The following is a 16,428-nucleotide window of genomic DNA, read 5'->3' as shown; positions in this document are numbered from 1 at the left end:
GGACCTCCCCATTCCTCTACCTCTCACCATCTCGCCCTACTTGGGCCATTTCTCCAGAGCTCAGTCCCTCCTTTCCCAGCCACTGCACTGAATACAAATCATAACGCACCATGACCTTTGGGTTGAAAACAAAGATTTCTAGTTGCCTACTCAGGAAATAGATGAGGCTGATGTTGAGCCTTGATTAAGAAACTGAGCAGAGGGATGCTCTCATTGGGGGCTTAATACATTGTTGGGCTCCTGGTGAGACCAGTAATTGGCTGCACCTCACCAGGCAGTCAGGTTGGGGTTTCATTACTGTAAGCTTGGTATATGCTGAAAACCACTTGCCCAGCGCAGCTGAAAAGACTTTCCTGATTCCTGGAAGGAAAATCAGAGGCAGACAACCAACAGTGTGCTGACTGGCAGCCCATGCTGCTGCCCCCGCATTCCCCTCCTCTTTGCAGAGCCCTTTTATCCCCCTAAGCAAAAGCAGGACAATGTAAACAATCTTTGGGTCCCTCTGTCGGGTGGGATCCTGGTGACTGTTGATCTTGTTTGGAATCATCGTGCCTTGCACCCCCCTCGCTCTCAGACGCTCCCCTTTCCCTGAAGATAAACTCTGTAACTTTCATCCTCACTCGGTGTCTGTGGGGCTTCATTTGCCACATTTGTGAGACGTGAACCAGCACTGGCTTCTGGTATCGGGAGCTCGTGTGACTGATTGTTCAGCACCTTTCCCCCAATACCAAGCCTTCAAGTGTTCTGACGAGACTCTGTTGCAGGGAAGGTCAGCACTGAGTCTCACTACTCTGCCATGTGGCTCTCATTTCTCTGAATACACAGGACAGTTCACCAACAGCAATCTCGGGGTACTTTTTAGACTTTCAGTAATTACTATGGGCTAGTGACCCACAAGCTCATGTTTGCCCATAGCTAGAGGACTATTTTGAAGGCTGTGGGTCCTTTAGGAGATAGGGCCTAACTGGAAGAATTACTAGGGGCAGGTGTGCTCCTATATTGTATCACAGATATTTTGAACCTTTATTTTATTCATATTATTGTTGTCATTATTACTACTGCTATGATTCATGCGTTTGTTTCATTTTTCTTTTGTTCTTTTTTTTCTTTTTTTTTAATTTTTTTTTTTTGATTTGTGCATTTGGATGTTGTTGGTTGACACACAGTCTTCCTGTATAATCTATGTTGTAATCAAACTCAGGATCCACCTGCCCCAACCTCCTAAGCTGTGAGATTACTTATGTTAATCAACGAACCTGCTCTCACTAGACTTCTATTTTTTTCCATTTTTATTCTGTGTGTGTGTCTTGTGTCTGTGTGTGTGAGCACACACGCATGCACAAACACACATGCACACTTGTGCTCACATGCCATGGCACACAGGTGGAAGGCAGAGGAAAACTTTTGAGAGTCAGTTCTCCCCGCCTACTGTGTGGATTCCAGGGATCAAGCTCAGCTCATCAGTCCCCGTGGCAGCATCCTTACCCACTGAGCCATCTCTCTGGCCCTTCCCGCAGACTCTTAACGTCTGCTTCCATCTTCCTCTGCATCTCCATCTCAGTCTTTCCATACTCTGACTCTGCGTGCGTGCTTCTGTTTCTCTCTCTATTCCTCCAGGTTCTGTGGATCTAAGTTTGCCATCACCTACCGAATATACTCAAAAATGCTCGAGTTTTTTCTTCATTAATAATGTATTTATATATATATATGTGTGTGCATGCACGTGCATGTGCATGTGTGTAGACACACATACATAAATGTCCCTGAGACCAAGGAAGAATCCATAGGGATTTTCAGACCATGACTATGAGGATTAAGGGACATGGGCAGGGACAAGTCCAGAAACTACAGAGGAGTTTTCAGGATTAAGGGAAGAGTTGCAGTTTCATGTATTTGCTCTCCCAGGTCCCTTCATCCCATAATAGGTGTGTTCACTCTCTAATGAGGGTCATTGAAGGTATGTCACTTCAGAGAAGCCCGTCTGTCATCTCCAGTTACAGCTTCCAGCTCTGCCCTTTCATCCCCAATGTCGTGTTTGGACAAGTGACTGTCATGGCAATGAACTCTGTGACGGCAGATTTCAGGTTCAAGTCACTGTATCGAAGGAGCTACAGATGACACATAGCACCTTCAGAGGAGGCCACAGGAACGCAGAATGTGAGAAAGGGATTGCGTTTCCTATCTCCTGATTATGGCTTTCACAAGCTCAGCTGCTCAGTGCTGGTCTCCTTCAGCACCCACCTCCCAGGCCCCGCCCAGGGCCCCGCCCACACTCTGCTGGGTCCAAACTCCAGCTCTGGTCCTCGGGTGCCTTCTGGTAAAGCCTGACCTGCCTACAGGATTCAGACACACTCCTGGGCACAAACCATGGGACTGGAACAAACTCCTGCTTGGCTGACCACCGTGGCCTGTGGGCTCCTGCTTCTCCTCCAGGTTCAGGGTGAGGCTTTCGTGGGAGTGACGGGGAACTGTGTCAGAGCTGCCAAATTGTGCAGAGGCAGAGTGGAGACTAAGGGAGGAAATGGGCAAGGAAGGGCTGAAATGGTGAAGTTCATTGCTCCCGAACCCTGCGCTTGTGCGATGCTCCCCCTGGGAGTCACAGTGGGCCCCCTAAGTCATAGAGCAGAAAGGCTAACTAAGGATGTCCACCTTCAAGGAAGGAGCTGAGAGTGAAGGGGTTTGGAGGAATTGCAGATGAACAAGGCCAGACAGCAAGCAGCCTCTAAATGGGGAGTCAGGACTTGCCCTCCTGGGCTCGGGGCTGGAGCTGCAGCTGTAAGCAAGTACTAAGCAAGAAGATGGTACCCCCCCATGGCCGTTTGACTTTAATGTGTCATTTCCTTGGCCAGAGGGGAAGCATGGCTTTCTCAGAGGTATTCAAGAAAAGCTGCCCACTCTTGAGGACAGAGGAGCTCAGTCCTGCACCTGAAATTGGCTCTGAAGGGTCCCAGGGTGCTTTTGACATCATACATTTGGCCTGACCTGAGGCAGTGGTGGGACTTGGCTTCCAGGGGAAAGGTGACAGCACTCTGTGTCTGCCAAACAATTTCCACATTATTTGGAGTTAAGTGGGCAGAATTCCTGAACGTGTCCCTCCGTCTTTATCCTCTCCCCTCCAGGGCCCCACCTGAAGGCCCCAATTCTTGCCATCCTTTTGTAGTTTTCCAATTTCCACATGCCTGTTCTTCATGCCTTGCCTCCATTGGCCTTTCTCCCTCACCTGATTTGCATTGCTCTCAAAATTCACCTGGACCTTCCAGGCAAGGGATCTCCCTAGCCTCTCTAATGGCTCCCATTTTAAATAGTGCTTGGCTTGAGCCCATATCAGGAAGTATCTTTAACAAGTCATAGGAGAGCACAAATGTGGATCCCACCCCCTTCTGTCTCATCCACTCCTGTTCCTTCTACAGGAAACATCAGGGTCCCTGGGCCTTACACACAGGGCTCAGGAGTTGTCTAAGAATAGATGGAGGCTTTGGCCCTTGATTTCAACCAAAATATTTACAAATTCACTCCATTCCTGGCACCACAATTTAACTCTTCCTAGCAAGGAGATTGATCGCCTCACATTACGACGTATTAGAGCTCCCTAAGGCCACTCAATGGCTTCACTTCAAGGAGAATCAGTTAATGGGACAAATCTAAAACCATGGACATTCTAGCATATTTTTGTTCATTGCTGTAACAAACAGCACCCTGGAGCTGGTAACTGACGAGAAATTGCATGGACAGTATTCTCGTTCCGCATGAAACCCTGTGTGAGCAGCATGTGACAGAGGAGAGTGAGCCTTTTCACTTGCACATCTTAGTGGATCGGATAGCCGCACCAAAATGTCTGAAGCCACATAATGGTCAAAGGAAGTGCGCTTGTTCAGCTCCCAATTTAGAGTTTGAAAATTCATGTTCAGGTGGCTCACTCTAGCAAGACTGTTTAGGGCCTTCCAGCTTCGTCACAACCTGTCACAGTAGGTGCCCATGCAGAGAGATCACATGGTTCAAGAAGAAGAAATATGCCCTAGGAATGGCCGTAGTCATTCTGAGAGCTCACATTCACTCTCACTGCAAGACCTAACCTGTTTCAAACTCCCTGTATGAAATCATTAATCCCTGTATGAGGACTCCCATGGCTCAGCCACCTCCCCCAGGCCCTACTCCTTAAAGGTTCCACCACCTCAGTAGCCCCCACCTTATGGTATGCATCCAGTATATGAATCTTTGGGGTACAAAACGTATACAAATCCGTGCATTCTATCCCAGTCCCCAGGTTCACGTCCTTCTCACAGCGCAGAATATGATCATGTTGTGCTTTCAGTCCCCAAAACTTAACTCCTTTGGGCATGATTCTAAAGTCCCATATTACAGCTGAAATTCAAGGAAAATGCCTTCTAGCTGGGAGTTTCTAAAGTCAAAAACAAGTGTGGTGGTTTTAAGAATTAAAGTTGAAACAGGCACAGAGTAAACATTCCTTGTGCTAGTTGATTTCTGTCAACCTGACAGAATCCTAGACGCATTTGGGAAAAAAGAATCTCAACCAAGAAATCAGTTCTAGGAGACTGGCCCATAGGCAAGTCTGTGGGAGCATTTTCTTGATTAATTATTAATGTGGGAGGACCCACATTAATGCCTCCCCTGGGCAGGTGATCCTTTGTTATATATAAGAAAGCAGACTAAGCAAGTCATGGAGAGCAAAACCAGTAAACAACATTCTTCCTTGACCTCTGCTCCAATTCCTGCCGTGAGCTCCTGTCTTGCCTTCCCTTCGGGACTGTAATCTGTGAGATGAAATAAATCTTTTCTCCTCCAAGTTCCCTTCACAGCAATAGAAACCTGACGAGGACATTCCCATTGCAAAAAGAATGAACAGACAAATAGAAAAGTGTGCAAGGGCCTCTCAAACCTCTGAAACCTCTCAAACTTCTCAAAGTCCAGCACGCTGTGCCCATGAGAGCAGGCAGCAGACCTCAGGAACTCAGTGTTCCCACCCCTGTCTCGTGACACTGCTTCCCGTCTTAGTTACTTTTTTATTTCTGTGATGAAATACCTTGACCAAGGCAACTTATAAAAGAAAGGGTTTATTTTGGCATATGGTTCCAGAAGGATACAAGTCCAGAACGGTGAGGACAGCAACACAGCACTCAGCAGCAGATACAGCTGAGAGCTCACATCTCAAACTGCAGGAGAGTGAAATGGGAATGGGGTATAGCTTTTGAAAACTCAAACCCCTGTCCCCAGGGACCTCCCTCAGCAAGGCCAAGTCTTCCACAAATATCCAAACAGAACCACCAACTGGGGACCAAATATTCAAATATCTGTGCCTGTGGAGACATTCTCCTTCAAAACAGCACTCTGGCTGCAGCCTACCTAGTTGCTCTCTCATGGTGTAGCTGTGGCCTCTTGGCTTTCATAGCCTGCTGCTGCCAACTGCCTATATTAGTTCAGTTATGAAATCTCAAGAGTCATGGTCCCACTCACAGATCTCAAGGCTTTCTCACTAAAAATCTTAGCACCGTTGCTGGAGTGGAGTCTCCCAAGTTTTTCTTAGAAATTTCAGTGGAACCTGCTATGGCCTAAAGTCCTTGAATTCTGTGTCCAACAAATTAGTGCCAGGTAAATACCCTCAAGATATTCTGCTTGACCCCTTTGGATCAGTGTCAAGAGCCATCTCTAGACTGGTTCAACCATGGGTAGAGCAGATGTACAACATTGTACCAGAATGCTAGAAGCAGAAGCCTAATGCTAGCCTGAACAGTGAGCATGTGGAGCATGCCTGTTCCCTGAACCCTCCAAGCCTCTCAGTTGCGATAGGAGGTTAGAGGAGGAAGATGGTGGCAAAGTGGAAGATTCTATGATGTCTCCAGAGCGCCTTTCCCATGGTTCTGGGGGCATCCTGAGCCCAGGGTTCCTCTATCCAGTGTTTCTTTCTGTCCCACTCTTACCAGAGCGCTTTGCTCTTTACATGGGCATGATGTGAATTTTCAGATTTCTGACTTCCCTCACCAGGGATTATTGTGAATTTCGCTAGATATGGCCCAGAAGACTCACACAGTTCCCTCTATAGTTTACTTAAAAATGTCTTTCTCCAAACCCTTTTGGGCATCACTCCTAAAATTGGCTTTCTGTGAGCTTTAGAGTGTGGGTACAATGCAGCCAGCTTCTTTGTAAATATTGTCACCTTCACATTGTGCCCTTCACCCTAGTTTATAACAGGATGGCTCTCACTCTCTCCTGCTACTTCCTCGGTGTGTCTTTACTGTCAGCGTTGCTACTGGCATTCTGCACATGACCATGTAAACCATCTATGAAGAGCCCTCACCATAACAATTTATAATGTTTAAAATAGGACTCTAGTTATAGATTGTCCCTCCAAACCCTTCCAATATTCGCACACCGTTGTGTTCCAGTCCCATTTCCCTCTCTTCAGGTATTGTTATGAAACAGCCTCATGTTTGTTTTGTATTGTTATGACAAAATAGCCAACACTTGATAATGCATAAAGAAAAATGGCTCCTTTAATTCATAGCACCGAAGTCAGAAAATCCATTATGAGTGATGCTCTCTGGGGAGACTCTGATAGGGGTCTTGGAGCTCTGTCACAACACGTGGCAATGATATTCCGTGGATAGACAATATGGACAGGGATTGACCAATAGACAGGAGATGGGCCAAGTTGACTGTGATTACAACCTGCTGTCTCTCAAAGAAAGCAGTCCACTCTGTGAGATTCAGTTAACTCCAAAAGGCCAGCATAAAGCCTTTTCGAGGGCAGCCATGATCCCGTCACCCTCCACTATCCTGCCTCTCCACAGATCTATGCCTCAGCGCTGCCACTTTTGGCAAACAAACCACAGGGGAGAAACAGAACAAACCCATGAGCGGCTGCCAGTTCTGGCCTTTCCTGTACAGGTGACTTGAAACTGGTTGGTCCATGTGAAGCTATAATGAGTGATGTAGCAATAGCCCCTGAATTCTTTGTTTCCCAGCAAATCCTGGCTTAGAGCAGTCAGCTCTACACTAGTGAAAGAGGAAACTAGACAGAAGGTACAAGAAAAGTGAATGGTCTCGGAGAAACAATAGCAAGGGAAGGAGCCCTGACTGGATACACCCTCCCTCCCGAAGCACATCGTGGGCTGGGGTTGCCTGAGGCCTGCACAGCATGGAGGAAGGAGAGGTCCTGGGATGAGAAGACATGTTTAATGAAGCAACAGGGCTCCAAATCCACCTTCAACATTTCCGGGTCTGGCACAACCTAGAGGTACTAGGATTGCGTCCTGCTCTTTTGCCATTATTTGATGCAAACTCCAGTTATCTCATGTGGTTATATTCCCTGTGACGATAGAGAAGGAGAAGGAAAAACTGACATGTGATAGATAGATAGATAGATAGATAGATAGATAGATAGATAGATAGATAGATAGATAGATATAGACAGATACTTAGATGCATAGACATACATAAATACATGGATGCACAGATAAATACATCAATACTTGAATACATGCATACATACATGCATGCATACATACATACATAGAAATAGGTAGATAGATTCACAGAGTTAGATGCTTCAACAGTTAATTCTCACTATAATCAACTTTCTTTTCAATTTTTCTGTCTTGTGTGCATGCTTATGGTTTATTTAAATTTGTTGTTGTTGATTTGTTTTATGTTTTGAGACAATGTCTATTGTGTAACACAAGCTAATCTTGAACCCATCTATAGCCAGGTATGACCTCAAACTTTTGAATCCTCCTGGTTCAGCTCTCAGAGTGATGAAATTATAAGCAGAGCCATCTCGCCCAGTCAAAGCATGTCTGTTTGGGTTTCTTTGTTTTATTTGTTCTTTCCATGGTCTTAGAGATAAAAACCAAGGCCTCTTGTATTCCTGGCCAGCACTGTAACACTCAAATACATTTCCAGTACTTTGAGGGACTTCAGCGTTGGGGAAGATTGATGCAGTCTTGGGATGTAGTCCAAGTAGCTTCGAACTCTCCTTCCTCTTCCCTCATCTTAGTCAACTGTTGTTAATACAAAGTCTCTTAATTAAGTCTTAAGTAGATCAAGATTTATAAATTAGTATGTAGTTTATAGGGTTTTTTATTCTAATTTGCCCTTTTCAATTTTTTGTTGAAAATAGATTTTTTATGTAATATATTCTGATTATAGCTTCCCTTCCCCCAACTCCTCCCAGATCCTCCCTACCCACCTAAATTCTATCTATCTATCTATCTATCTATCTATCTATCTATCTATCTATCTATCCATCTATCATTTCTATCTCATGCAAAAACAAACAGGCATCTAATAATAATTATTATTTTATTGTTGTTGTTATTAAAACAAGCATGAATAGGACAAAACAAACAGGTAAAATGAGGGCCCAAAAGAAACCCACTCAGCATGTATAGAAACAGAGATACACATATTCAAACAAACTGAAATCCCATAAAAAAACGCAAAACTGGAAACTATAATACATAAGCAAAAGCCCTGTAAGGGGGGGGGGAGAGAGAGAGAGAGAGAGAGAGAGAGAGAGAGAGAGAGAGAGAGAGAGAGAGGGAGAGAGAGAGAGGAAACTACTGAACAATACCATTGCATTCATTTCGTGTTGGGCATCTACAGCTGGGCATGCGGGCTGCACTTAAGTGTGGTTTGTATGAGAAAACCATGTTTTCCTTTGTGAGTGGTTACCAATTGGAGATAGTTTCTGGGTTAGGGATGGGGGCTGGTGTCCACTTCCCCTCTCAGTGCTGGGACCCCATCTGGCTTAGACCTGTGAAGGCCCTCTGCTTGCTGCCACAATCCGTATGAGTCCATATGTGGTCCGTCCTGTTGGCTCTAGAAGGCTTGCTTGTTTCCGTGGTATCCTCCATCCCCACAGGCTCTTGCAGTCCTTTTGCTTCTTCCCTTGCAGTTTCCTGAGTCCTGAGAGGAGACATTTGATGGAGGCGCTATTTAGGGCTGAATGTTCCAAGGTCTCTCAGTCTCTGCACATTGTACAGTTAGGGGTCTCTTTCTTTGTTCCCATACTGCAGAAGGAAGCTTCTCTAATGGTGACTGAGCAAGACACTGATCTATGAGTACAATAGAAGGTCATTAGGAATCATGTTTCCCCCAGGCTATCGGGTTCTAGGCCACCCACCCAGTTTCCGGCATGGGTTCCATCACACATGGAGTGGGCCTTAAATCCAATAAGATAGTGGTTGATGACTCTCATGACTGTTGTGCCTTATTGCACCAGCGTATCTTGCAAGCAGGTCACCATTGTATCACAACCTTTGAGACACAGTTAAAATACCATAACTACCCATTTCAGTGGTTTTTCATTATGTAAAGTTCTCCCAATATATCCCTAAATCTTAGCATTCAGTACTCAAGCACCCCTATTGTGTGTCAGTCAAATCAACGGAGTCCTGGACAGTGGTGATGTTGAGGTCATGTGACAAACAAGAAATGCATTAAAGTAGTGTTTGCTGTCCTTGGTCCTTGGAAGAGACTGAGCTTAGGGTGACAAAGAAGTGGGTGAAAAAACCCTTACTGCAGTGACAGCTGATTGTGTAGGCCCAAACTTGATGTCACCTCTCCATCCACAGGCCAGGACTCATCCAGACCCATCAGGACCACACACACAGGCCAGATACAAGGCAGCCTCGTCCACATGAAGGGCCTTGATGTGGGTATCCACAGCTTCCTGGGAATTCCCTTTGCCAAGCCACCTTTAGGACCACTGCGCTTTGCTCCCCCTGAGCCACCTGAGCCATGGAGGGGTGTGAGAGATGGGACCTCCCATCCGGCCATGTAAGTTCTCCTGAGGCCCTGGGGTTGGTGGGTACAGTGAACTCTGCACCAGATGGCAGTAGTTCCTCATCTCAAGTTCACAGCGTTTTTCTACTGTGCGGGGAAATTTCCCAGAGCATTTTCAGAACTTTCTAATATTAAGTGAGCAAAACAACTCTGCCAGCCTCTTAATTCAGGGCTTGGCATCTGGATGGCACCGATCAGGCTAGTTCTAGTGTTCCCAAACATCCAGGAAAGGGTCTCTGGGAGAGGTTTGGGTTCACTTCCCAAGACCTAAGATCCCCAACTAACAACATCAGAAACTAGGTCCTTAGAGAGGACAATGGTAGCTCCGTGCAAACTCCACCTTCCACTGCCACTGTCCCTACAGGGCTAGATGTCACAAGGTAAGAAATAAGTATATATGTATGTTAGGTGCCTTTCTTATTGCTGGGACAAAATACATGTCCAAAGCAACTTAATGAGGAAGAGTTTGTTTTGATATATAATTCAAGGGTAATGCCCATTTGGTAAGAAAGTCATGGCAGCAGGAATGTAGGGTGACTTTTCACATTACACCCACAGGGAGGGAGGGAAGGAGAGGGAGAGAGAGAGAGAGAGAGAGAGAGAGAGAGAGAGAGAGAGAGAGAGAGAGAGATATGCTCAACTTACTATCTCTTTTCTATTCAGTTCAAGGCACCAGCAAACAGAGTAGTACTGTCCACTTGGAGGTCATGTCTTCCTATCTCAAATAACCTAGAAAGAGCCTCCCAAACAAGCCTATAGGTTTGTTTCCATAGTGACTCTAAATCTCATCAAGTTAACATTCAAGATGTCACAATGTGCTTCTAACAGGATATTATGGAAGAGATGGGGATCCCAAAAGTCTGGATTTGGGATGAGGGAGGTCCCCACTACCCTATGGGAAACTAGCCTCCACTCACTCAGGAATTCCAGTGTAACACAGCTGTCCTGTTCCGGAACTGGTTGACTAGGGTGAAAAATGGTGAATGTCAATATCTTCAATCTAAGATCTTGATTTCCCACCCTAAGGAGGAGGAGTATCCAAGCCCCCCAACAACCTTGAGACATTATACTAGACATCTGGGCTCCATCTCAGCTTCTCCAGAGCCCATAGTCTGACCTTGATGGGCAGGAACTTAGAGACTCATCATCAAGACATCAGGAAGGAAGTGCATAGGATATTTGGAAGCATATTCCCTGCGAATCTGTTTCTGGACACCCTATGTCCCTGGGCTGACTGTCTGTCACGGTTGGTCACCAGGTGTCTGCAGGACATCAGTGCACTGAATATGCAGGCTTTTAAGCTGTTGAAGCTGACCCTGCCTCCCATCCCCATGTCTGAGGACTGCCTCTATCTTAACATCTATACACCAGACCATGCCCACGAGGGTTCCAAGCTGCCTGTGAGTGTAGAGTCCTGCTCATTCTGGGGTAAGAGGGCATTTCTTCTAAACAAAGATTAGATCAGTTCGGGCCATGCTGCAGTGCACCCTGTTATATAATCATGATAATCTAATCTCTTTGTATAATCTAACCAGCTGCCAACTTATGTCTAGATCTAGTGGGTGCTCAGTGGCTGCACTCTGAAGTCACCAATGATGTAGTCATTGATTTTTGTTGAACTGATGAGACTTAAGAACACTTTGGGGGGCTGGAGAGATGGCTCAGTGGTTAAGAGCACTGGCTGCTCTTCCAGAGGACCTAGGTTCAATTCCCAGCACCAACATGGTATCTCATACCTGTCTGTAACTCTTCTTTCAGGGCTTTTGACACCTTCCCACAGACATCCATGCAGGCAAAACACCAATTAAATATAATTCTTAAAAAAAAAAACACTTTGACTAATTTTTGTGGGACATAATGAAGGAAATATCCCTATTGTTCTCCCAGAGTTTCTGAGAATAATCCAGTCAGGCTTTGGTGCTGGGGTGGACTCCAAACAGAGAGTAAGGCTTGTGTTCATGGCTGTGCTTGAACCTCTCACCCATAGAAATGCCAGGATATCCAAACTGGGCATTTGTCTATGTGGGCAACTGCTCACCAAAGAAGTTGTACCAACTCTGAAGGGAAGCCAGCTGGGTTATATGGGAGACACATGGCACCTGTCTTGATTTCTTCAGGTGATGGTGTGGATCCATGGTGGTGCTCTGGTTATAGGCATGGCTTCCTTGTATGATGGATCCATGCTGGCAGCCACTGAGGATGTGGTGGTGGTCACTATCCAGTACCGCCTGGGTGTCCTGGGTTTCTTCAGGTGAGTCTGGGACTGGTTTGGGCAATGGGAGCTGAGAAAAATAAGGGCATCCTTGTGATTCCTGTCCCTGCCACTTCTCAGCACTGGAAACCAGCATGCCAGAGGCAACTGGGGCTACCTGGACCAAGTGGCCGCCCTACGTTGGGTCCAGCAGAACATTGCCCACTTTGGAGGCAACCCTGACTGTGTCACTATTTTTGGCGAGTCTGCAGGTGGCACAAGTGTGTCTTCACATGTTGTGTCCCCCATGTCCCAAGGACTCTTCCACAGAGCCATCATGGAGAGTGGGGTGGCCCTCATGTCAAGCCTCATCTCAGAATCCTCTGAAGCAGTCTATAGAGTGAGTGTCCCCAATCACCCCAACCCTGAGCTGTTGCCTCAGCTTTCACCCTCAGAAACTCTGGTTCTCTGTCTGACCAATGTGGACAAGGACCATGGAGGTAACCAGGCAGTTGCCCCCTGTACAAGAATTTCTAAAGAGCTGAAGGCTAGAATGTGCTCCTCTCTGCTTCCCACTGACTTTGTATTCCATTGAACCGTGCTCGGGCATGGTGATGGTATAAACAAAGCATGTATGTCATCATATGTGACAGTCCCTCTGGCTCTCACCTCTAAACATTCAGGACACAGAAACAATTTTCACACCCACCATAATGTGCATACCTACACACACATGTACTTCATGAGATATGAGGAACACCTGAACCCAAGCGGCACCTTGGTAAAAAACCTTTCCTGCCTGGAAGGCTGAGCCATCCCCGGCCTGATGTCTTTATAGGTGGTTGCCAACCTGTCTGGATGTGAGCAGGTGGACTCAGAGGCCCTGGTGAACTGTCTACGAGACAAGACTGAAGACGAGATTATGGCTATTAACAAGGTTGGACTAAATGGTAGGATAGAGGGGCAACAGGAAATAAGGTATCCTGCCCTAGGTTGCCTTCAACTCCCCTGGACACTGCCTTCATTCCATCCCTCATAACCTAGCACCCAGGAAGAGAGATGAACACCAGGATATGGTAACTCAGCTGTGGGACCTCATAGACTAGGTGTGACAATCCTGAGATGAGACAGAGAAGAGTGGGAGACATAGCCTAAGATCAGAACTGTCAAGGACCTGGCCTTCCTCCTTAACAGCCAATGTTCCTTCAGGCCTTCAAGATCATCCCTGGCATAGTTGATGGTGTCTTCCTGCCCAGGCATCCCAAGGAGTTGCTTGCCTCTGCTGACTTCCAATCTGTCCCCAGCATTATTGGTGTCAATAATGATGAGTATGGCTGGATCATCCCCTCGGTAAGGCCCAGGTACAAGTCCCTTGGTCTCTGGGAAGCCTGTTCTATAGTTCCATGTGCTCTTGACCACAGCACAGACTCTCCTCTTACCACTTAGAGCATTAGCGCCACTGACTCCCAGAAGGAACTGGACAGACAGACCGTGCAAGCTATCCTGCGGAGAAGGGCAGCACAGATGGTGAGATTTCTTGGGCACTATAAGTAGAGTGCATCTCCACCATATCCTGTTCTTTCAACAACCTGCAGGGACAGAGACTGAACCATGGTGGTACCTATGGGTTGAGTTCCCCCAGAGCCTGGACCCTTCTTGATGGCTGGGCCAGACTCTTCATCCTGAGGCTGTGACCTGACTGCCTCAGGGCCTGTCTGACATAACTCTCCCTCATCCCTCTGGGCCAGATGTGGCCTCCTGAATTTAGTGACCTGCTTATGGAGGAGTACATGGGAGACAATGAGGACCCTCAGCTTCTCCAGGTGCAGTTCAAGGAGATGATGGAAGACTTCACCTTTGTGATGCCTGCGCTGCAAGTAGCACATTTTCAGCGTGAGTACATCTGGAGCTGACATCCGAAGCCTACAGGCAGCTCAAAGCCGTGGTGCACAGTTGAACTCTGGGGTGTCCAGACCCCCACCCTGTCTGAGGGCAGGCACTTAATGTCCCTCATCTAATTCTTGGGATTTGTCTAAGACATAGGAAACTTCCAAATTTCACTGGTGAGGAAACTAAGTGATCACAATATCATAAGACTGTATAGCAAAGATTTCCGAGACCGTGATTTAACCGCGTCCCTCCCTAAGGCCTTGCTCCAGCATGGGGTTTTACATTTCACTATTCAAACTCTGCCCAGCTTTGGCCCTACATCCAGCTATCTTGTCATCACAGTTGAGGAAGGGCATCCCCAGGCAAGGGTCCACTTTCTCAGCCTGTCCTTGCCTGCAGGTTCCCGTGCCCCTGTATACTTCTATGAGTTCCAGCATCGACCCAGTTTTTTCAAGGACTCTAAACCATCCCATGTGAAGGCCGACCATGGTGACGAGATTCTCTTTATCTTCAGATCATTTTGGGGAGGCACCCAAGGTGAGTATCTTTATCCCCCAGGCGGCAGGCCCCTCAGGCATATTCAGATGTGTGGGGTGGGGGGGACTGAGGTTCAGAGGAAAGACAGCCTGACTTGTATACCATGATGTATCTCAAAAGGCTGATGTGAGGTTAGAAACCCAACCCCTTCCCACTCCTGCCTCTGTTTCCTCCAGCTGGCCCTACCTGCAAGGGCCATAGAAACAGGCATGATGGTAGAATGGGTTGTCTACTACTTGCTTATTTGCTTGCTTTGACTTTTTAAGGCAAAGTCTTCCTGTGTAGCCCATAGTTCTTGACAGTTCTCCTGTCTCAGTCCTCTGAGTGCTGACATTAGAGGCAAGCACTATGACTCCTAGCATGAGAGGGGTATTCTAAAGGCATGATTATCCCCAACCTCCTTTGGTTGGAAGGAAGGAGGACATTCTGGGGCATGAATGAGCCCAAAAGAGTAGACACTGGAAGCTGGGATGAGTATGACAGGATGCGCAGGTGCAGGAGTGGATTATGGGTGGCAGGAAGGGAAGAGAAGGGACCAGGCTACAGCTGGAATGGCGAGTGTAGAGCTTGAGTGGACGCTGCATGAGAAGCAAGAGTCTGGAGCCTTAATCTCCCTCTTCTGCAGTTGACCTCACTGAGGAGGAGGAGCAGCTGAGCATGGTGATGATGAAGTACTGGACCAACTTTGCACGGCACGGGTGAGAACATGCCTCTCCCTCAACCTCTAAGGAGTTGACTGACATCCAGGGCTACCCTTGTGGTTAGTGATTTCATTAGCCATTGTGGGTCTTTCATTACGTGATAGCCTCATTCCCACCTCAGGATCCACTTAGACAACTGTAGGAACTGGTCTCTGATCATCGCCCAGTGACACAGATGTGGACCTGTAGTATTATAGTACTATTCTTTAGAGCATACCTCGAAAAGGAGGGGGGAAATTATGTCAGGTATCTTTGTCCCTCATGAAACAGACAGTAGTAAGGTCTCCTTGTTTTCCTATATCAGTATACCTGCCCCTGCCTCTAAATTACCATAATTCCCTAACTGCTTAGACCATTGTCCCGACCCAAATCAGGGAATGTGGTCCAAGTGCAGCAGAACCCAAAGTAACCTTTGCTCCCCCTGCTGGGAGGATGTGTCTACAGGAACCCCAACAGTGAGGATCTACCCCACTGGCCCATGTTTGACCATGACGAACAGTACCTGCAGCTGGACATCCAGCCTGCGGTGGGCCGAGCCCTGAAGGCCAGAAGGCTGCAGTTCTGGACCCAGACTCTGCCTCAAAAGATGCAGGAGCTAAAAGAGGCTGGGGGCAGGCATACAGAATTATAGAACCCTGTGTCAAGTCACAGTTTGTCCTAAATGTGAGTGGGATTATTCTGAGGTTTCCAAACACTTTAAGAAGAGATAGAGGGTGTTGACAGAGGTTTTTATCCCAACAGGTCCCACAATCATATAGTCTCAAAGAAACACATAGAGGCCTACATTAATTATAAACTGATTGGCCTATTAGCTCAGGCTTCTTATTAAATAATTCTTACATCTTAAATTAGTCCATAATTCTTGTCTGTGTTAGCCATGTGGCTTGGTACCTTTTATCAAAGAGGCATTCTCATCTTACTTCCTCTTGGTCTGGGTTACAACTATAGACTGAGCCTATCCTCTTCCCAGAATTCTCCTGTTCTGGTCACCCTGCCTATACTTCCTGCCTGGCTACTAGGCAACCAACATTTTATTAAACCAAGACAAGTGACAGATCTTTACAGAATACAAGACCATTGTCCCACAGCAAGAGGGGATCCACACTTTTACACAGTCATTAAACTCATACACCCAACAATTATGGAGGCTCCCATACATGATATATGTTCCTTGCTAAGCCTGATAAGGGTCACTTTCTGTTATACACAGTAAACATACAGGGGGCTATAGATGGGTGAGTCCCAACAGACAACATCTTTCTTTGCGCTACAGTAGGCAAGGGTTCCTCCCTGCCTCCCTCACCTCAG

The 16,428-nt window shown here is 46.8% G+C and overlaps 1 protein-coding gene across 2 annotated transcripts; it reads left to right on the top strand.

The window, feature by feature from the left end:
- The first annotated feature begins 2,283 nt into the window (after window positions 1-2,283).
- On the top strand, window positions 2,284-15,968 carry LOC119801820 (pyrethroid hydrolase Ces2e-like). 2 transcript variants are annotated; one of them, XM_038312499.1, is made up of 13 exons: window positions 2,308-2,440; window positions 6,981-7,234; window positions 9,591-9,795; window positions 11,060-11,201; window positions 11,919-12,052; window positions 12,134-12,392; window positions 12,831-12,929; window positions 13,202-13,342; window positions 13,439-13,519; window positions 13,741-13,885; window positions 14,282-14,419; window positions 15,045-15,117; window positions 15,565-15,968. In XM_038312499.1, exons 3-13 carry the CDS (start codon window positions 9,656-9,658, stop codon window positions 15,749-15,751), a joined length of 1,539 nt encoding a protein of 512 aa, XP_038168427.1. In that variant the 5' UTR covers window positions 2,308-2,440; window positions 6,981-7,234; window positions 9,591-9,655; the 3' UTR covers window positions 15,752-15,968. The 2 variants fall into 2 exon arrangements, with proteins under 2 accessions (XP_038168426.1, XP_038168427.1); XM_038312498.1 differs by lacking the exon at window positions 6,981-7,234 and having other exon boundaries at window positions 2,284-2,440.
- Window positions 15,969-16,428: the final 460 nt, after the last annotated feature.

Source organism: Arvicola amphibius, chromosome 15 (assembly GCF_903992535.2).
Source record: "Arvicola amphibius chromosome 15, mArvAmp1.2, whole genome shotgun sequence".
In the NCBI taxonomy this organism is placed as follows: Eukaryota; Metazoa; Chordata; class Mammalia; order Rodentia; family Cricetidae; genus Arvicola; species Arvicola amphibius.
This window is presented reverse-complemented; position numbering and strand designations above follow the sequence as displayed.